This window comes from Pelophylax lessonae (genome assembly GCF_965119305.1).
Source record: "Pelophylax lessonae genome assembly, chromosome: 9".
NCBI classification, from domain to species: domain Eukaryota; kingdom Metazoa; phylum Chordata; class Amphibia; order Anura; family Ranidae; genus Pelophylax; species Pelophylax lessonae.
The window spans coordinates 56,414,499-56,437,079 of record NC_138776.1 but is presented as its reverse complement, the minus strand read 5'-3'; the positions used below and the strand labels follow the sequence as shown (position 1 = coordinate 56,437,079).

General features: G+C 41.1%; 1 protein-coding gene across 1 annotated transcript in view; it reads right to left on the bottom strand.

Moving 5' to 3' along the window:
• LOC309564212 (alpha-2-macroglobulin-like protein 1) overlaps positions 1 to 22,581 on the bottom strand; it is a 254,662-nt gene that overhangs the window by 191,914 nt on the left and 40,167 nt on the right. The window contains exons 8-12 of the mRNA XM_082268839.1: positions 19,395 to 19,536; positions 14,810 to 14,924; positions 12,077 to 12,186; positions 8,629 to 8,796; positions 4,271 to 4,492 (exon numbers count right to left, since the gene is read on the bottom strand). Coding sequence (XP_082124965.1) covers positions 4,271 to 4,492; positions 8,629 to 8,796; positions 12,077 to 12,186; positions 14,810 to 14,924; positions 19,395 to 19,536 — 757 coding nt within the window. The remainder of the gene's footprint in view (positions 1 to 4,270; positions 4,493 to 8,628; positions 8,797 to 12,076; positions 12,187 to 14,809; positions 14,925 to 19,394; positions 19,537 to 22,581) is intronic.

Here is a 22,581-nt window from a genome sequence, read left to right as displayed (position 1 = left end):
AGCAATTTTGCCAAGCTAGCATTAAGATGCTGAGCATGTGGATGGCTGGGACAGTATTTCTTTCTACGGTTCAGCAACTAGGGTAGTGAAATTTGCCTGCTGCTCAAATCAAGCAGTGGTGTACTGCTAGCAGATTGGGTGCAAGTCTCTGTGCCACTCATTGCTATACCATCATCCCTCTCAATGCTGGTATTTGAGAAGGCATGAGGTATAGCAGGGTTAGAGATCGCAGATGAGGAGCAATGTGATGTATGTTTGTTTGATCTGGTGCCTCTTTGCGGTGCTGTTGACAACAGACTGTATGTGAGGTCGTCATATGCCTTGTCAAGCATGTGGTGCCTAAGTGGCTGGTGTTCTGGCTGCGCTTGATCCACTTTAGACAGATGCTGCAAACAGCAAGGCTACGGTCTACTGCACAGGTGCTGAAAAAAGCCCACACTAATGAACTTTTTGGAGTCCGCTTGGATTTTGCAGCACCCTGCACCTGTGGAGCTCTGTGCTGTGACGCAATAGGTTGGCTACTGCTATGACGGCCCATGGAGCATATCCTGCCTCGTTGGAGTTGTGCGTCCTCCTCCCCTTCCTCCTCCTCCTCATCCTCTATCTTGTCAGGCACCCAAGTACCGTCAGTGACCTCATCATTCCCTCCCTCCTCGTCACTGGAGCAAACTTGGCAATATGCTTCAGCTGTGGCAACATGACTGCTGGTCTCTTGTGCGTCATTGTCACCCCCTCTCTCTAGACTCACGTTATTCCCTTCATCAACCTGGGAAACAACATCTCACCTTTCAAATTGCTGCGCAATGTCACTGACACTATGATCGAATAGTTAAGGTGACTCCTCCGTGCATGATGGTGGGGCAACTGAAGGAATAGCTGTAGAGAAGGAGCCTGTGGAACAGCCTGCTTTGGCAGCTGCGGTTGAAGGCAAACTACTAGGAGCGTGGGTGTCAGAGGAAGAGGAGGATGAGGGCGGCTTATTGATCCACTCCACCAACTCTTCCACATGTTGTGGCTGAATAGCACTGGCAGCACCTGAAATAAAGGACAGGCGTGCCCCGCCTGCAGAAGATGCACTATGTTGACTGTGACCACCACTTTTCACAATGGACACAGAGGCTGCTTGCCCACTTTTCGTGGCCTGAGAACATCGGCCTCTCCTTGTCGGCCTTTCGGACATGATGTTGATTCAGATCAATAAAGGGTATACGCAATTGACCAATAGATACTCAATGACCTGATATGATGTAATTGATAGCCCTATAGATGAGCTGTGGTGGTTATAGATGTATGCAAGTGACCAATTAATAATACTCTCACTGATATCTGATGTAATCTATAATCCTAAAGATGGATGATCTGTGATGCTTATAGAATGTTCCACAACTGATCAATGAATACTCTGACTGATATCTGAAGTGATCTATAAACAAATAGGTCTGTGAATATTATAGAATGTTTCACAACTGACCACTCTGACTGATATCTGAAGTGATCTATAAACAATTAGATCTGTGAGTATTATAGAATGTTCCACAACTGTTCACTCTGACTGATATCAGAAGTGATCTATAAACAATTAGGTCTGTGAATATTATAGAATGTTCCACAACTGTCCACTCTGACTGATATCTGAAGTGATCTATAATCAAATAGGTCAGTGAATATTATAGAATGTTCCACAACTGTTCACCCTGACTGATATCTGAAGTGATCTATAATCAAATAGGTCAGTGAATATTATAGAATGTGTGTAGGAGATTCAGCGCTGAATAGATAAATATGTAATAGGACCAGCAGCTAACACTCAAGGGCAATCCAACACCTTCAATGTAATTTTTAAAAAAATAGTGTAGCGCAGTCTAATTAATATTGAATAACACTCTTTTGGTAAAATCACTTTAAACCAATAATGATAAATAAATAGTAAAACCAGTTCATAAGTAAAAGAGACAGTTCATAATTTGAGGTGATAAAGGATAAAACAGACGGGAAAAAATAAAGTCCACTTGTGATCCGGTGAAATGACAACAGATGTGACTTCGGTGCTCATAAATTCCCACCACCAGGCATTATCTGCCTGTCAGGGTTCAGCAGCGGCTAGGGAGAACAGACACATGTAGCTACACACCAAAACATTATAGATAGCCTTAAAGTAAAATTAGGTCTGTGAATATTATAGAATGTTCCACAACTGACCACTCTGACTGATATCTGAAGTGATCTAGAACCCTACAGGTCTGTGAATATTATAGAATGTTCCACATCTGATCAATGAATACAATGACTGATATCTGAAGTGATCTAGAACCCTATTGGTCTGTGAATATTATAGAATGTTCCATAACTGATCAATGAATACACTGACTGATATCTGAAGTGATCTAGAACCCTATAGGTCTGTGAATATTATAGAATGTTATTCAACTGATCAATGAACAATACTCTGACTGGTATCTGATGTAAAGAAATAAATCTGTCCCTACCTAACACAGGAACCTACCCTTCCCTACTTTGCTAGCAATGTCTCTTGCACTCTCTGCTATGATGTAATGAAATCAATCTGTCACTACCTGACACAGGAACCTACCCCTCCCTACACTGCTAGCAATGTCTATCCACTGTCTGATATGATGTACAGAAATTAATCTCTCCCTACCTCACACAGGAACCTACCCCTCCCTACACTTCTAGCAATCTCTCTTGCACTGTCTTATCTGATGTAAAGAAATCAATCTATCCCTACCTCACACAGGAACCTACCCCTCCCTACACTACTAGCAATGTCTCTCCACTGTCTTACAAACTAAAAAAAACCTACTCTTGCCCTGCCCGAATCGCATGCCTATCCCTGTCTCATTGCCACACTATGACACTACACGCTGCGGCTGCGTGAGCAGCCTTTATGTAGTGTGGGGCGCGTACTTAGCCCCTAAGCCATGATTGGCTAAAGGCAGCCTGCCTTTAGTCCAATCATGGCAGAGATCATTTGATTGGCCAAAGCATGAGGTCAGGGTGCATGCTTTGGCCAATCACATAACACGCAGTGCTTTATGGGAAACTCGAATTTCCCGCGAAGAAGCACATTTGTTCGTCATTCGATGAATCATCGAACGAGCAATGTTTTAGTGGAACTTAGCCTCGACTCGAACTCGGAGCTCAACCCTAGATGAGAATCACAAGGTAACAGTTCAATGTAAAGTGCAGTCTTTTCCTAACATCCCTAGTCCCTAACTTCAGGTTTGTGGCTGTTGCAGAATACCTACACAGCATGAAAGTCCATACTTGGTGGAGTCCATAATAGGTTTCTTCAAGGAGCACTGCAAGTTTCAGCATTCTTCCGCGGCAGCAGGATTTCTGATCCCGGCGTGGTACTGGCGATCCAGGTTCCGGAAACGGCGACAAGAAGAACATCTCCCTGGTTCAAGATCCTAGGCCCCTTGGGCTCTCTGGGTGGAAAAACCCTGTTCATTTTATATCACACAGAACCAGTGGGTTGGAACAAAGCGCAGTAGAAGAAAAACCTGGGAACACGATTAACCATACCCTTCCTAACCGAGGCAGTGTTAACCTCTACCTCTACAAATAGCTGCCCCCCCAAACACATAGTTAGGTCCAATTTTGATCCAGTGGTGCGCACACCTGCAGCAGCTCTTTCCCCCTCAAAAACTTGTGAGAAAAGAGCGGGGTCGAGCTGTGCTGTATGTCTGAATAGACACACACAGTCCAGCTTGGGTTCAAGCCTGTATGAGTGCCTCTGTAGCAAGCCGTTTGCTATGGGTGAACCTGGATGGGAGGAGGAGCCCAAAGCGCCGGCATGGGACCCCAGAAGAGGAGGTTCAGGATCGCTCTGTGCAAACCCATTGCACAGAGTAGGTAAAGTATTATTCGATTATGTTTTTACATTTTCCCAATAATAATCATTGTAAAAAAAAAAAAGAGCTAACACCCAAACACAAGTAAAATAATTTTGTAAATGATGTGCAGTGTAGTGAGGAATGCTGAGACAACAGTTGGGTGTTAACTATTCACTGGAAAAGACAGCTTGGATTTCAGCGACTTATGGCAGTATTTAGTCAAATTTATGTATATTTATTTGGATATGTTGAAGATGTTTCAATCTTTATGTGACTTTCTTTGATCACATGTGTGTTGGAAATATACCCCGTTAACTGTATATCCACATGGGCAACCTATTACCCAAATCCTATCACTTTTTAGATGCTGTGTATCCATGCACCTGACAACTAGTAAAAAAAGTCTTACTCACCAGATAGAAAAGATCAAAACAACCTTTGTCCTCCTCTTCTACCAGGGAATAGTCCACTGTGACAGCCACATTCTGGTGACATGGTGCTGAGCTTTTTACTGGTCGTATATACAGGTAGCTCTTGGTTTCCACATAGATGTCCTTGAGATAGAGGTTGGCCTGTCCGTAGGTGATGGACACTTTGCCGCTTGAATAGGGCTCTCTTGTTTGATCAGTAGTGGCCTAAGGTCACATCAGAAAGGACAAAAATTTGTATTAGAATGGGTGGAGTCATCATTGTAAACAGAAATAGGGACTCAATTCTATGGATTTATATCACAGATGGGAAAAAAACACTACATATGCAATATTTACATACTATTCTGTGTGTGCTATGACATAGGTTCCACAGAACAAGACACCAACAAGAATAGAACCACTTGTCTCCAATCAGAGAATCAATATTTTGTATGAGTCTATTGATGCTGAAACCTTCTTTGACTGAAATCCATTGGTTGTTATTCAGGGCCAGGCCATTAAAGCACATCTAAACCTAAAAATGCAATATATTGCAGCTTACCAGCCCTTAGATTTGGTGGCTGCATTGGTTTTCCTTTTTCAGGCTTTCATTTCTTTACAGAGAGACCGAAATAATTTGGTGGAGAGCAAAACAATTTAATGAACCCCAGTGCTCTTCCCAATGCATGCAGGTGAAAGCAAACATGCAGGTAGGCAGAGGCGGCTCTAGGATTTGTGAGGCCTTAGGGAAAACTTAGACTTGAGGCCCAAGTCATGCCCATAATGAGAAAAAAAATTCAAGCAATCCGTCTGTTAGCTACGCAGCAAGCCTTCCCATCTTGGGATCCTCAATAGGCCTTCCCAGCTTGAGATCCTTGTACGGTGGATGGGAGCGTTGATGTGTGCGGATACAATGGCACTCCTCATTGGCTGGTGGGCGGAGCTCCAGAAGTCATAGGTTACACGAGACGTGAGTGGGACAGGGCTCTTAACACTGTTTGTGCACAGACCTCTAAAATAAAGTAACAAAAATTTGCAAATTATCTGTTCGGCCGCGGCTAGGTCTGCTTTGAGGCCTCATGCATACTGCACATTTTTACAGCTGCTGTTTTGGGCGTCAAACTTTTTTTTTTTAACTGCCTCTAAACTCTGCTGCATTTTATTTTATGTGTTCATGCACACATAGGCTGTTATCAGTGTTTTCAGGCAGAAGAATTTAGTGGCAGAAAAAAACCTTCTGCCAGCGCGTTCTGAAGCAGCAGCGTTTTGGCAGAAAAAACACTTAAATCTCCTTAAATCTCCTAAACTCTGCTAAACTCTGGTGTCATGCGTTTAGCAGAGTTTTTTTTAAGCACAGGCTGCCACAGTCCTTTACAACCAGTAAATAGTTGGTAACCCCTAGGCAGCGAGCGCACGCAAATTTGCGGCATCTCAGCAGCCAGGCCTTGGCAATGAGCGGCAGCATATTTGCGTGCATTAGTGCTGATAGAGCTGTGCCAAGAGCCGATGCTCTGCGTGCTCCTGGCACAGTGACTGGCAGTTCCTGAAAAGTTTTTTGATAATTTTCCTGCCGTGACAGCCAATCACGGCGGTGACTTGGTCACAAGCCCTGCCTCACAGAATTCACAACCCCTAAAGTGCCGGCAGGAGTAAGCGCCAAAGGGTTAAGGAGCAGGCTGGGAAGCCAGTTGCCGCATCCTTAACAACGGATGAGTCATCAGCTGTCAGCGCCATTGCTCGTACGGTAATAAAAAGATGTGAAAAAAACAACTTAGAAACCCCCCCCCCCCCCAATCCATAACAGGCCCTTTGGGTCAGGCCAACATTTTTTAAAAATATGGCGTGGGGTCCCCCCCAAATCCCTTATCCAAGCATACAGCCAGGCAGGCAGGCAAAAATATTCTTCACCAAACCAACAAATATCTCCACAGGATGAAAGCTTGGCGTCCATCCTGTGGAGATATTTGCTGGTTTGGTGAAGAATATTTTTGCGGTCTCTTTATTCCTGCTTTTTGGAAAAATAAACAGATCTTTTTGGTACCGGATTGACCTGCCCCCAGGCTAATAGACTAGGGGATCCACCCGGTTGTCTCTTTCCTCCCCTTATATGTTTTTTTGCTCCTATGTACTTCAACTCTCATCGGTTTTTGAGTATAGGATTATTATTTTTCCCTATACTGATTTTGATTCAGTTGCTGTTTTTTACATGGGTTCCATGATGCCATCACATATCATTAAATCTTGTTGGGGATTTATTCATTGATTTTAAACAAAGGATACTGTGATATGATTAAAGTCTATCTGATATGCATGTATTTTTGGATCCTGAAGAAGCTCCTTAAATGTGAGCGAAACGTGTAGATCCACAAGCAGATCACATATAGATCATGTGAAGTGTTATATACATGCACTGTTACACTTTATTATGACTGTATGCCTTTCTTTTAATACTCATTGTTTGTAATGTTTAATAAATATGAATACATTTTTTAAGTTTAATCTACTTTTATTGTCGAATTAGAGGCACATTCAAATCCCCACATCCAGGCCTGGTAGAATTATTTCCACCCTTATCTCTTTCCCCCCCTTTACCCTTTAGAGTCCACTACCGTACCTGGTTACATTATACATTGTTTACTTTTAAAGCGTCACCTATAAAAAATGTTAGGTACTGTAGTTTTTCGCCATTTCATGGATGCGTACAATTTTGAGTCTTGATATTTTCTATTTATTCAACACAACCCCATCTTTTATATTTTAAAAAAAAACTGGGTATTATAGTGTGCTTGTGTGCATTAAAATTCACCTAAAGAATAAGATCACTTTTTTTAGGGTGTAACGTGTTCCAGTACCTGACCTGCTCACTCTCCTAACTCCCCTCACCGATTTGACAGCGGGCGGAGGTTCCTCTCCCCCGTAGCCACTGTTACATAGAAAGATTTGGTGCTATTCTTAAAATTGGTGCAAAGATCTGGGGATTTTCCATTGTGCACTTATTATTTTTTCCTGAAATGTGAACTTAGCCTTTAGGTGTATTAACAGCTGCACAAATATCAAGTGACATAAAATATTGCAATTGCCACCATTTTATTCTATAGGGTCCTTGTGTTCTGAAAATGTATAATGCTTAGAGGTTTGCAGTGATTTGCTAGCAAAAATTATTTCATGTGCGTGATGCGGAAGTGGCGTAACGCGTAGGGACGCTCGGACCGGAAGTGACGCACATTGCGGAAGTGAGGACTGCGATCCCACTCCGATGCTACTATATGCGCTTGTTTTATTCAACAAATGTGAGTGTTTTTAACCTTATTTAAATAAAGCACCCCGTTTTCCATGACATACTTGCACTATTTCGAGCCTTTGTTTTGAGATCCACTGAGACCGCTGGGAGCCTGGAGAGGGAGTAGGGAGCCAACCCACCCGCAGCAGCCCAGATATCTGGCCCTAGTGGAGCACGGTACAGGATTGGAGAGGAGCCCCCTGGATTAACTATAAGGCCTTTACCCTTAGACCTTGAGGTGAGCTGCTAGAACACTTAGAGGGGTTGAGGAGAAGCACCCCACCACCCTAAGCACGGTGTTAGGTGAAGGAGCAGCACCTGTGGATAATTCCCCCCACTTGAACACTTACCCTAACCATTTGGACTATATTTCACCCAGACTGTTGTATTTTTGTGAAGCACAGAGGACACTTTAATTTTGTCTAATTTATTTATTTATATGCACCTGAGCACTTTATCTGTCACTATAGCATTATTAGCACTATAAGTGGTTTTCTACTTTCTTATCTATTTATATACTTTTAGAGTGCCGTGTCAATATTTTAGCACTGTGGAATTTTGTATTTGAGTACGGATTTATTTTGCATTTTTTATACATAGCACCTTATTTATTTAAACCACCCACACATGTTTTAGTTCCCTTCTTTCATTGTGACAGGAATTTATACCTAGCACAGTTCATACACTATCAACCCAGAAGCGCAGTACCCCCCACCTGTTTATGATTTTGACACTGTATGGTTATCAGTTCTGGCACTAGCAGCATCTGGGACCTACACCAACCCTTTTAAATCGTTCTCCCTAGACAGCGCAGGACTCACCACACTACTCTCTTAACAAAGTAGAAAAAAAAAGTGTTTTTTTTTTTTTTAATTTGCTACTTTTTTGTCAATGGATTGCATAAAAAATTTAATTATTTTTGCAAGACAGAGGTATTCCTAAATAAACGGGACCAGAGTAGAAATGTAGAAATTGTTCTAGACCTTAGGGGGTGTAGAGGTACAAAACATATTGTACAGCAAATATATATCATATACATGTTTTTAGAGAAAACAAATTGTTTTTAATTTTTCTTACTCACATCTAGAGACACTGAGTTTTTGCCCCATTTTTTTGTAGGCAGTTCGAACGTAACTTCGCCATTGGAGTCTGTGACAAAAGTCTCTTTAGTCTCTTCTCCATTGTAACTAGCTTTGATGGAAATGTTCTTTGAGGCGAGGGGTTGGCCATCAAAGGACGTCAGTGACAGCTGATATCACACAGAAAATATGAAAGAAAATTCAAATGATTTTTAACGTTAATAAAAGTTAACTTCTTGTCTTAAACCATATAAACACAGAATAGAGTGCCACACCAAAGTCGGATGAAAGAGTCCAAGATCATTTTAATTGTTGATAAAAAAATTAAAAATAATAACATCCAATGTGTTTTTCGGAGGCATCATCATTCCCCCTTCATCAGGGCTACAAGAATAAATATAAAAACATAAAGATAAAAATACAGATGAAAAAATATGCCTAAATATTCATACATGTAGTATGTACCGTATACCACAAATTCTAGAGCATCACATAAAATAACAAAATTGTTGTGAACTTAATGCCATGAACTTTTATCCTGTCTTAAGGTATATATCTTTTTGTGACTGTCAGGATGTTAACAGAATTGTGCATGCGCCAGCAAGCAGGTAGGGAATGCCTGCCAGTAAACTGCATGGGAAGGCACATCTGCACCGTGTGGAAAGGTAGAGGTAGGGGAATGGTGCTGCCTACTGACAATATGTAGGGGTAAGTATTGTAGGGGTAACAGTGTACAAAATAAAATCGTCAAAGTATATAAATATCAGAGTACACAATAGGTGAACAATAAATAAATAAATAATAGGTAATATATAATAAATAAAAGTGGGGTGCAGCACAAGTGCAATAAATTGGTAAATAAAAATTGAAAATAAATATGCAAAAAAGAAAACATCTGCACCGTGTGAATGCTCGCTATGTGAACGTTTGCACGCATTGGCATGCGTTTGCGCATGCCCAGTCTCAGAACTTGTGCCTAGTGCCCTATTTAAAGGAAGGAATGGTCAATGATAATTGCTGGATGATCTTCAGCCCCCGTGATCCCCGCTCCTGTGTTCCTGATTACCTGTTGCTGAATTGGCATGCTCCTGACCATTCTCTGCAGAACTCCTGACCACAACCTTGGCTTGTTGTTTGACTATGCTTCTATCTGATCTTCTTTGTATGACCTTAGCCTGGATACTTACTGTTTCAGTTGCTTACCTTTGTATAACCTCGGCTTGTTTCCTGACCATGTCTCTCATATCAGCTACTTACGTGTGCACGACCTTGGCTTTCTGTAAATACCTCCCTATTTTTCCACTAATTTTCGCCTCTTGATTATATTTCAGTCTTATTCACTGGGTAGGCATTAGCTAAAACTTATCATGTGCATAGCACACATTTCTCCTAATTTTGTTTCTAGGGTTAAAGTCCTGGGTTCTCAGCAGAGATTGATCTATATGGAGTGTCTTTGCTTTTCAAGTATATTGAAAGAAAAATAGGAACTCTACTCATTGAGATTGGAGTTTAAAGAATATTTTTTTCACTGAAATAGTCCAATTAAGTTTAAAAAGGAGTCAGTGCTTTTTGGTAGCTTGAAACATCTTCCTTAATCAGGGCTCATTGTATTTGTTGTAGTGGAAATTATCTCTGAAATGTTAAGGGAGTGACAAATGAAGTGATAATTGCTGGGCCACCACGCTCCTCAGAGGCTGGTTGTAGCAGGCTACAACCAGCTGCTGAGGAACTTCTTTGGGGATCCAGCACTGTCCACCTACCCTATTTTTCATATTGCAGTGCAGGTTCCCCCCACAGTCCCAAAACATACTTACCAACTTAAAAACTGTAGGTTCTGGCATGGATAAATCAAGTATTTTGAATGCTTACTTGAAGCATTTTTCCTTTCATCAATTATTTTTGTATTTGCTTGCAATGTTTCTTTGAACTTGCTAGGAAATTTGAGGATTTCCAGGACAATCAGTTCTCTAGCACAGTCTTGCATGTTTAAGCCTTCTCAACTTCTAAGAGTGTCTAATTACTCCCTGTGCTGGATCAGCTCCTCCCCTCATTCCCCATACATAACCTTTTATGTAACTGCCTGGGGAGGAATGGCAAGGAATACTCTGGGAATGGCTCTGAGCCTCAAAGATGGCAGTACCCATTGGCAATCTTTTGGCACTTTTCCACTGCAAGTACCGGCTCGGCTCTACTCGGCCCTGCTTGGCCCGGTTTGCTTTTCCACTGCTGGTACGGTGTTGGAACGGTTCAGTACGGTACGGTATGGCTTGCTTTTCCACTAAAGTAGTACTAAAGTTAAGTGGGTGGGATAACAACGGGTGGGTGGGATTCTCTGACCAATCAGTGGCTAGTAGTGACTGCATGCAAAGGATTGTGGGATATGGTACTGGGTATGGTACCTCTTGGAACCACAATCGAGGTGGTAGTGTTTTTGAGAGCCGTACCGTTCGGTTCCATGCAGTGGAAAAGCGCCGCCGTACCGTACCGTACCAAACCGTTCCTACACCATACCATGCGGTACCAGCAGTGGAAAAGCACAAAAGCGAGCCGAACCGTTCGGTTCCATGCAGTGGAAAAGCGCCATTAGAGCTTTTGGATGTCTACACCGGTAAATAAGGAATCAAAGGGTTTTAAAGATCATTTATTATCGTTCCATAATAAAAATTATAACATAAAATATAGATCTAACAACTCCCTCGAGGTACACAAAAAATAAAAATGTAGAAATCTAGATATAAAATACAAATATGCCTAAAACTCATAATAAAAGCAAACAAAACCAACACATTTTACCATATTTTGCCCTCCAATATATATACTTATTCCCCTCCCATACATCTCCTAACCCTTCCAGTGTTTGAATCAGGAAGAATTACTTAAACTAGGAAAACCAAGGAAGAAACGACTCTGTAATCTGGTAGTTCCACATGTGATACTCCTAAAATGCCTTCTAGACAGCAGCAGACTAAACAAGCCACTGCCTTGATGACTGCTTCCCCTAAAATTCCATGAGCTCTACTCAAAAATCTCCTCCACCTAATTTATTTTAAATACCAATATTTTGAGCAGTTTTTTTCAAACTCTGTAAAATTGTACAATGATATGTATAAATGCACATATAATTGTATAGGAAGATTTTTTGGTAAAAGAATGGTTGGGCAACAGGACCTAATCAGGTAGCTTTGCAAACAAAGAGGCCCTAATGTGAGAATGCCTTGCCTATGTGTGACTGTAATAGGGACATTGAACTAACTACCTTTGTGGGTAGCAAGCCAACATATAAATAACAGGCCGACATGTTGAACTACAAGTCTCGTCACTTCCACAAACCAGAATAAAGAGAGACATTGACCTAATCAGATGAATGGTCTTCTATTCTTTTTCCACCACTCATAATCCCCTCTAGACACCTTAAACTAGTGCAGAGTTTTGGTTTTACTTTGCGCTCACCTTTCCCCTGAACGGCACTCCTGGTTGGAAATACGATTTGGTGTCCTTAAATGACAATTTGGTGAGCTGGGACTCTAGCTTGATGGATTTGGATGCACTGAACTTCACCCCTGCAGTAAGACAAGAAAGATTAAATTATCAAAAAAATTTACAGCAAAAAGATTCTTTATTTTGATTTTTTTTTTTACTGAACCGTTTTAAACTGGTGAGCACATTATATCTCTATATCTTGTTGGTGTTGGGATCCAGTGAGCACTTCAATTATCACCGTTGTGGACTGTTTTTTTTTTCACTTCACATATGGGACTGTTGATTTGATGTTCACTTTTTTTCATTTTGCAATTTATTTGTATTTACCTTTCTTGGTTTATATATATATATATACACACGTTTATATTGCTAGTATTTATTAGCTTTGCACTTCTTTCCACATTTTGCCTTGGAGAAACTACTTAGGGATCCTGGCACTATGAAATTAATTTCCCAATCCCAGATTTGCAAGGGCACAGGCACGATGGGTGGCTATGGGCATTGACTTTAGTGAGGATGACTGGACTGAATTTTCTACTACTTACCATAAATCCGTTTTGGCCTCCAATGATTGCTTGATTCAGCTCAAAGTGTTTAATCAGAGTCATTTTACCCCTAGTCGTCTACATAAGTTAGGAATGCGTCCCAATCCTGATTGTTTTCGGGGCTGTGGAATGTCTGACGACTTTCTTCACTGTTTCTGGTCCTGTCCAGTAGTGGCTAAATTTTGGTCTGAAATTAATTCCTTTATATCCATGGTTCTTGGTCTCCCTAATATCCTTCATCTGAAAAACTGCTTGTTGGGCGTGTTTGGGGACCTGTTGGTCGCCGGACATGTCAAAAGTCTGCTCCGCATCCTGTATTTCTATACTAAAAAGGCAATACTCCTAAGCTGGAAATACTTGCTACTTGGCTCCAATTGATTAATAACTTTCTTCCCCTTTACAAACTTACTTTTGAACTAAGAGGTCGTCCACATTTATTTGAAAAAATATGGCATGGCTGGATTTTCAGTCCCCTTACTCTACCTCCTTCAAATTTAGTGGACCAGGGTTCCGTCCCTGCAACTCCATAAGGGAGTTACGCTGATGTTCCATATACTGTATGTGCTTCTTTAGAAATTGACCTAAAACTGTTCCCTTTGTCATAATGTGTTGCTGTTCTTTCTCCTATGCTAGAAATGCCAGGAAGGGGGGGGGGGGGTGACCGGGAGCACCAGTGTTAATAGTACTGTTTAGTTGCGTTGGTTCTGTTTTACCCTCTTTGTTATTGGGGTTTTTTTTGTTTTTGTATGGTTTGGTTTCTCTGTATGTTCTTGTTTGCAAACTCAATAAAAATATCTTTAAAAAAAAAAAAAGCAACTTCTACGTGTTATCAATAAACATTTAAGAACAGAGATGGACCTTAGCCTTAATGTTAACCCTAACCCTATCCTTACACTAACCCTAATTCTGTCCCTAACACTAACGCTAACTCTGACCCAAACACTAATCCTTACTGTAATCCTAAGTCTGATTTAGATTCTCCTAACTCTGATGCTAGCACCAACCCTCATACTAACCCTAATGCTTACCCTAACTCTGACTCTAATACTTACCATAATTCTGACCCTAATCCTAACACTAATAATAATCTTCAATCTGAAAGTAATTTTAACTTTAATACTAAAAATAACTCTGACCTGTGAGGTAGACCTAGCACTAACCCTAATTTTAACCCTAATGGTCCTATCTCTGACCCTGAAGCTAACCCTAAGGCTCCATTCACACTACCGTGACTTGTCAGGCGACTTGTCAGCCTGACAAGTCGCGGTCCCTCGCGGTCCATTGACTGGTACAGGACCGGTTCTAATAGGAGAGACACAAGTCGCTCCGACTTAGAAAAAGGGTCCTGTACTACTTCGGGGCGACCTCGGAGCGACTTGCATAGACATTCATTATATGAAGTCCATGCAAGTCACGCCGAAGTCGCGGTGCACGGGACTTCACAGGTCGTGCCGCTTCAGTGTGAATGCGGTCTAAAGCCAGCCCTAACTCTTTGTTTATCAATAACCGTTTGCCATGTCACAGCTGATAAAAAGGTCATGACTGTTTTTTCCCCAAAGAGGTTATGCCTAGACAGTCCATTTGTGGAATATGAGACTAATAGAGGAAACATTTTGTCAAGCCAATAACAGTAATTTCACTGCAAAATCAATTTTGTTTAAATTACTCTGCTATTCCCTGCTTCATTGTCCTAGACATTTGCTGCCAATCAAAAATCCAACTATATTAGAGTAGTTATCCCTTTAAACATGGACTGAGTTGGCCAAAACTATTGTAATTGTTTATTTTGCATTTTATTTGTTTGTAACTATTGTTGCATTTTAGTATGCATTGTTCCTATACAGTACCCCAAGTGTATTTGTGCTCAATACACCTTCATGTACTGTAATCCCTTTCAGTGTTCATATATTTCCTACATATTTATGGTTGCACAGCTCGAGAACAGTATAGTCTCTGCAGCAGAAATTCCTCGCTGTATTCACTCCCACGCCAACAGCAAATCAGTATTGCTGACTGTGAGCAACTTTTCTAACTGTACAACAGCTCAGGATGATCAGTTTCAGTGCTGCAGATACAAACAGATAATGGATGCCTGGAATATTCCACATCTCCACTAATTTAGAGGTGCTACGAGCACCTCTATTCTAAAACGACTCACCTGTCCCTTCTTCCTCCATAATGACGTCTACGGTCAGTTCGCTGTTGTAGTCTGAGCTCCGCATATTGAACTTCCCCAGATCCAAAACACTTCGCATATTTCCAGTCCGGTCAGTCTACGAAGAAGAGGAAGTCATTGAGGTTATTGAAGTTAGGTTTACCATGTCCCCTGTCTGGCTCATATAAAGTGGAACAAAACTTGTTTAGAGGAGAATCCATGTTCATAGAGCAAAAATATTCACTTCCAACTAACAGTTTCTTTAAAGCATGGAAAGGTTTTCACACATGGTGACTGCACTGAGTTTTGGCTCTGTCTGCCTGTATTTGGCTGGTGAGCAGAGTCCTGGAGGGAGGGTGGCGGCTGCCTCCTCCTCTGTAGCAGTGGCACGTGGTCACAGGCAGTCGGCCTGGGGACTAGAGGAAAGGAACGGAACACAGAGGTCCAGGAGAATACTGGAGACCCTCTAAAAACAGTATCGTGAGTACAGGGGATAGTGTCTAGGGGCCTGACCTGAGGGGGGCCACCCCAATGTAGGATAGTCAGAGGACGAGTGTCAGTGTGTCAAGTGAAAAGGGATACTAGGCAGGCATCTTGACAATAATCAACCCAACTATGTCGACTGCACAGAGACTTAAAGCGGAGTTCCACCCTCAAAAACATTTTTGAGATAAAAATACCCCCGGGACAGTCAGGGCTAGTGCATTTCAGAATGGGTAGCCTCTGAACTGTCCCAGGTTGCACTTACCTTTTAGAAGAAATATTTACCTTGAAAAATTTCTTGTTCAGCGCTGCACACCTTCTGGGCATGCCCAGAAGCTGTTTAGCAGGGAATGACGCGCCTGCACCGGAACTGACGAGCGGGGCCGGTGCAGGCGCATTGATTCCTGGGAGCAATGACGTTCAGCTCCCAGGAGTCAACGCAAGCAGGAAGTGACAGCAGGAAGTGGCGCAGTCCATGGCCGCAGAGGGAGGAAGAGGAAGGAAGGTAAGTATATTTTCTTAAAAAACAAGGTAAGTAAACAAAAAAAAAATTATCCATTATCATTATCATTATCCATTTCTTTTTCAGGTGACACAGAGCAAGCGGATGGGCCAAAGTCACTTTTGAGGCTGGAACTCCGCTTTAACCTAAATCCATTTAGTGGCAAGGTGTCCTCATCTATTGTGAACAGTTTAATCTGGAGTATACCACTCTTCCCTTCTCCCATCCCTACTTAAAATAAAATGCCAAAAACAACTACATACCCCTGGACTGATCATTGACTGAGCCAAAGAAGTAAATTGTTGATTTGTGAATGCCAGTGTTGCTAACGGTAACCCAGGGGGATCCGAGAGTGTATTATCCAGCAGTCCTCAAGGGGGCAGTGCTACAGACACATAGAAACATAATTGTGTCTGGCCAATACAACAAGATTTACCCCTTGTTGGCTGGCTTAATCACTATTTGCTGCATCTTCAAGTTGTTCTAAAGCGACACATTCCTCCTTAGTCAAATTATCACTCGTCATCTTATCAAAGTTGACCTTCTTTAGATTCCTTTTAACTGCAGTTACAAAACATTGTTGTTCAGCCATTGCTGACAAGAGGGGGAATGATGTGGATTTGACTTGAAGGCCAATTTCATCCAGCTTAGACATTTCACTGTGTATTCATATTTATTCTCGAGGATAGTAAGTGGTCCAGGCCCTTAGGCAGCGAAGTAAGCCCAAACCATGATCCATCACCATATTTCACAGTTGGGATGATGTTTAAATATTGGTAAGCTGTGCCCTTTTTATGCCATATATAGTGCTGAGCATTCTTCCCGAACAAAAAAACTTTTGTTTTATCAGTCCACAAAACATTTTCCCAGTAGCATCAGGGTTTGCCAAGGTGTTCTTTGACAAACTTTAGCGATGCAGTACTGTTTTTTTGGAGAGCAGCAATTTCCTCCATGGTGTTTTGCCATGGACACCCTGCCTGTTCAAAGACTTACATATAGTAGACTTATGAACAGGGATGTTTCCCAGTTCCAGTGACATCTTTAAACCTTTAGCTCATTGGACCTTCAGCTGTTACTCATGGGTTCTTCTTTACCTCAATGAGAATTCTGCATTGTGCCTTGGGAGTCTTCTTCTAGGAAGAGTATCCACAGTTCTAAACTGTCTCCATTTATAGATAATTGTCTCCATTTATAGATAATTTGTCTGTCGACTGATGGGTGCCTAAATACTTTGAGATTGCTCTGTGTCCCTTTCCAGCCTTATGTAGATCAACTACTCTAGATCACATGTCTTCAGAGAGCTCCTTTTTGGGAGGCATGGTTCACGTCAGCTGATGCTTCTTATGAATAGCATCCTTGAAATGTCTGAGTGCCTTCTATCATTTAAAGTAGCCATAAACGTCACCCCCAAGCTCATTTCATTAATCAGACTCGAGGTGTGCAAACTACTGACTCCAATTAGCTTTTGTTAAAGTATTTAGACTATGAGTTTATCTACTTTTTTCCTCCAGCATTATGAATGTTTATTGGGTGTGTTCAATAAAGACACAAGAAATTAGAATTGTTTGTGTGCTATCAGCTTAAGCCCATTGTGTCTGTTGATTGCTATGCCTTAGATGAGGATCAGATAACATTTTATGGCAAATTACTACAGAAAAACAGTCAATTCAAAGGGGTTCATATACTTTTTATATATATATATATATATATATATATATATATATATATATATTGTAAGGGGTTGGCTCGGTAGCGGGTGTGGGTGACCCCTTGGGTGGGTTCGTTACACAGAGAGACAGCCGAGGAGTGGTTGAAAACAACGGTCTGTGGTTTATTCTTCCAATTTGCTGGAAACAAGTGCAAGCATCCAAACAGCATAAATCAAACAAACATAAAATAAACCCTGGCCACTTGGGGCGTCTACCTTCACAACACAGGAACATACCTATGGTGTCTGTCCCAACCTACTGCTGGGCAGACACTGCTGGTCATACAGCAGAAAACAAATAGTCTATTTGTTTTCTTTTCACACAGAAAAAATCAACACCACCTCACCTTCAGAAGTCTTTCTCAGCTCACTGCTCTCCTTAACGCACAAAGCCTCAGGGCAGCAATGGTAGTCATCTTAATAACTTATAGAGGCCTTAATTGCCTCATTCTGAATAGCTGAAGCTTTCCAACGTCCTTAAACCTTTCTGGCTACCTCTGCAGCCGACACCTGATAGTAATTGGTGAATTTTCTAAACAAGGCAGAAATGTATCTCCCGTCTGTGACAACACCCACAGATTTACCTGACTTCCTGTCACAATATATATATATATATATATATATATATATACACACACACACACACACACACTGTATATACAGCATATACACAGTACATCTTAGCAATGATTAAAGCTGAAGTTTTATCTGCCTGTATTTGACTTTCCTTGATTTCTCCTCCCAACCCCCACTTACCTTATCAACACACTAATGACTTCTGTTTTCATTACATACCTTATTTTATACCCATTGATGTCATCACTGGGTCTCTGTTCTTCACTACACAGTGCAAGCAGATCATGGTTGGAGAAAAGGGTTGACAGGGTTCTGTACATAGCTTCTTGAAAGCATCAAAGCATACTCCCCTATTAATCTTTTCAAGAACCCTCATACAAGCAGTGTGCTGGCTTTGGGAGGAATTATGCCTATATAAAAATGCCTTAAAGTGATTGTAAATGATCACCTTGTAAAACAACCCATTTAGTTTAAAATAGAAATTAAAGGCAAAACTTTTGTGCATAAAGCTATAAAAATACATTATAAATTCCTTTTTAACCTTATTAAAAAGTGATCATGTTCCCTCTGATCTCAGCTGCATAAGAGCTGGGGGAGGAGAAGCAGCAGCACACTGATCTTTCCAGTGAATGGCTTTGCGGGGGGAAGTGTCAGGACAAGTCTGATCATTGGAGGAGAGTACACTGAGTTACCAGCATAGCTAGAGAACTGACCAAGCTGTGTTCTCCTGCTTAGCACGGTCAGTTTTTAATAGGAAAGCAGAGGGACTGGCAGGAATACCAGGGATTTCACAAAAAAATAAGAAATACAAAGAGAACAGGATACATGGTACAGCAGCCATATATCAGGAATATAAAGTGTTGGGGTAACAAACGCTTTAATGGGTAGAGACTGAAGGACAAGTAATGCCCACATGTCATGCTGAGCCTCCATGTTTGAGAAAAACTGATATTCAATGAATGAAAGGCTGGGGAGAAAAAGGCTAGAGGATGTTAGATGTCCTTTAGCCAAGAAATGAGATGGATTTTATATAACTTGCCGAAGCTTCTAAGTCAAACTGTGGGAAGCTCACATCTAGTGATGTTGAAGACAGAAGTAAAGGAAGTACAAATATAACTTTTTTTCTTTTTTTTTTTTTTACATGAACATTTTACAACTACTAGTAGTAGGTGACTTGTAAAGAGGAAGGGGTCAAGGCAGTAAGAGTGGACCTTGCATTTTACTGCAAGGTTCATTTTATTTAATGCTGAGCAGACTTTTTGGAACTACCAAACTCAAAAAAATATCTGTTCCTAATACTCATTGGTCCTATTTCTCACCTTGGCCACCTCATTATGACACAGATCTTTTGTTTCGGCTTCTTCCTTTTTCATGGGCCGCCAACCCCACCAGTATCGTGGTCGTTTCTTCTGGCACACTTTGAGAGTTACATTCCCCGGGACATTCTCTCCATATGTGTACCTGTAAAAACACAACAGGGACATTTTACCCAATGCAAGAAGACATTACACCACCTTCATTGCTCTTAGGCCTTGTACACATGGGATTTAATTTGTTTAAAATGGAAATTAAGTCAAAAGGTTAGGATTTGTTATGTTAAAGGTGAAATTAAGAAATGTTTTGTGTGCATAAGCAGTGCCCTAAAAAATGTAGCTTTTGTTTAAAGTTCCTCCTGAAAACTATTAGTGCATTTCCTGTGCCTAGGCACTCTTGTTCTGAAGCCTCATTGTTGTATATCTTTTTTTCGAGGCCATCTAAAGCACTGCTGGAGTCTTGGAGTGAGATTTGATTGCATCACTACTGTGCTGTCCAGTGTTTTCCATGCTGGAAGATCTGACACGAGGAAGCAGAGCCCTCCCAAGATGGCCACCACCACACAGAGACACAGTGCAGAAAAAGGCATTGCAAGCCATTAGTGGGAAAGACTAGCTACAAGGAGCCCACAGGTGTCAAGGTTGTGATTATGCTGACATTGAACCCCTAGCTACACTGTTTGGGATAGCCAAGGAGAGGCAGGAGGAGTATCTGAGAAGTGTACGCTGACAGTCAGCCTACACTTCTACACTTCGGTAAGACAAAGCACCACTGAACAAGCTGGATTTGAGATCTGGATCTGCAAAGCAGGAACCACATTCAATAATGCTGAAAGAGGGAAGACCTTAAACTTGGATCAGCAGAGTTGACAGGCCAGGCAATATTCACCAGGGACTCCTTTATGGCAGTATTCTTAGCTATGTGCTGACCCCCGGATAGAAAATATTGATTTCCTTGTTTCACATCCAGGTGGCTGGGCATGTGATGTGCAGCCAGGTGTATAGTTTTCCACTGTTAGCCCTGACGGAGGGGCAGCTGGTTAGGAGCCCGATAGCACACCGTTTTTATGGAAGATCCAGCCTCTGCGGGGAGCACACTTACATTTGCGAGGTACCAGCCCTGGGACTCCTCCAGCCACTTGCCTGTGGTGTTATTCTGGGAATCCCTCCAGCTGTCTGCCTATGTACCTAGACATACCCTGGAATTCACTGTGACAGACTCTGTCACAGAGTTCAAGAGCAAGTAGCTGTTTAGGTATTGCACTGTTTACTCAAGTAATGGCCATTTTACAGTATCTGTGGCTGCAGAACCCTGTACAGACTATGCAGTGCCTAGTGTCCCTATTGTATTGCAGAGACATTGTTCTCATTATAAACTCTTGCTGTACAGCTTCCTAATTGGTATGCCATTGTTCTGTTTGTCTTTTTGACCCTGTTTGCATTGCTAATCCTATCCTTCATCTTTTGGGTGATGTTCAAGATAAAGTGATACTAAACTCTGGTTTAAAACATATTCTATTCAATTATGTAATCTTAAAGAATAACTCCACTTTTGTTGAGAAAAAAAAACATTCCCCTCTGGAAAACATTCCAGGGATCCCTGGAAGAAGCTGCGTGGGTACGCAGCGTAACGCGTAGGATAGCCAAACCGGAAGTGACGTATCGGCGAAGGAATGTGTGTTATGCTTTGAACAAGACGGAGTGTAATGTGAGTGTTACTCTTATTTATATAATAAAATACACGGAACGTACTTCACTATGTTTGGCCCGATTTGATTTTTTTTGGAGACACAAAGGACCGTATATATCCCCTGGAGTATAGAAGTTTGCATAAGGGAGAAAAAACCGAGGAGTTATAATGGTATCTATATGCCAATAAGGAGGAAGGAGGAGCACATTGAGGCATACTACTTAAGGCTTTGTTTATAAAGCATTGAGGTGAGCGCTTAGGACACCTAGTGGGCACTGCACGAAAGAGCACCTGCATGTCAAATTTGGATAAGAAGATCTGGTTAATCACTACATATTTATATTTATTTAAAGGACACTTCAGCACTTTATTCTTGAAACCACCTAATTAAGAGCACTTTATTTAATTTTAAAAGGTCACGGACTATATATTTTATACACTATTTATGTCACTGTATATTGTATTTATATTGTGGATTTGAGTAAGATGAATTTTAATAATTAATGTTTCACCACCTATTTATTAATTGAAGGAAGATTGTATTTACTTTATATATTGAGATACACATTTGTGAATATTATATTGAAAAGCACTAAGGCACTTTTTCACATATTTATATGATTTAATTTATGGTATAATAAGCACTTTAAAGCGCGGTACTCCCCCCAACTAGACTTATCTGAATTGTGTAGGTTACCAATTTTAGTACCTGCGGCATTAAAGGTGATAGACTTCAAACAACAATAGAGAGACAGCGCGAGAATTTCACCAATCTTTTGTATACACAGTTTAATGCTGGTTTAATGCTTCAGTAAGATCGATCCAGGAAGTGGCATTTTTTATTGAGGATTCAATGCTGGTTTAATGCTTCAGTGAGATCGATCCAGGAAGTGGCATTTTTTATTGAGGATTCAATGCTGGTTTAATGCTTCAGTGAGATCGATCCAGGAAGTGGCATTTTTTATTGAGGATTCAATGCTGGTTTAATGCTTCAGTGAGGTGAGAGGCCATCTGGTGGCTAAACGGTGGTGGTGTCACTTGCACTTTTATATGGAAACATCTATCAAGCACTTTATTGAATTTTAAACCACGGTTATATTTATATTTTAGTGGACTCTTATGTACTTTACTTTGAATGCACTTTATGGACATTATATATTGCACCTAAGAGGAATATATATTGCACTGTAAGCGAGTTTATTGATTTATATGATGCACATTGTCACTTTATTTGTTTTTATAGCACTGTATACATATTTGTCTATATGTATCAATCAGCTGTGCACTTGCAGGGCACTAATGAAGAAAGCTGCTGGGCCTGCATCCCTTTAGACGTGATTTCCTATTGGAAGTATCTCAGCAAAAATTACATTTTTGTTGCAGGGGATGCCAGAAATCTGACTTGTATCTTAGTGTAGACTTCTGGGAAAATTAGTGAGACAATCACACAAGCAAGAAATTATGTTTCTGGGGTGTGGTCACTCCGTATACATTCTGTGTGCA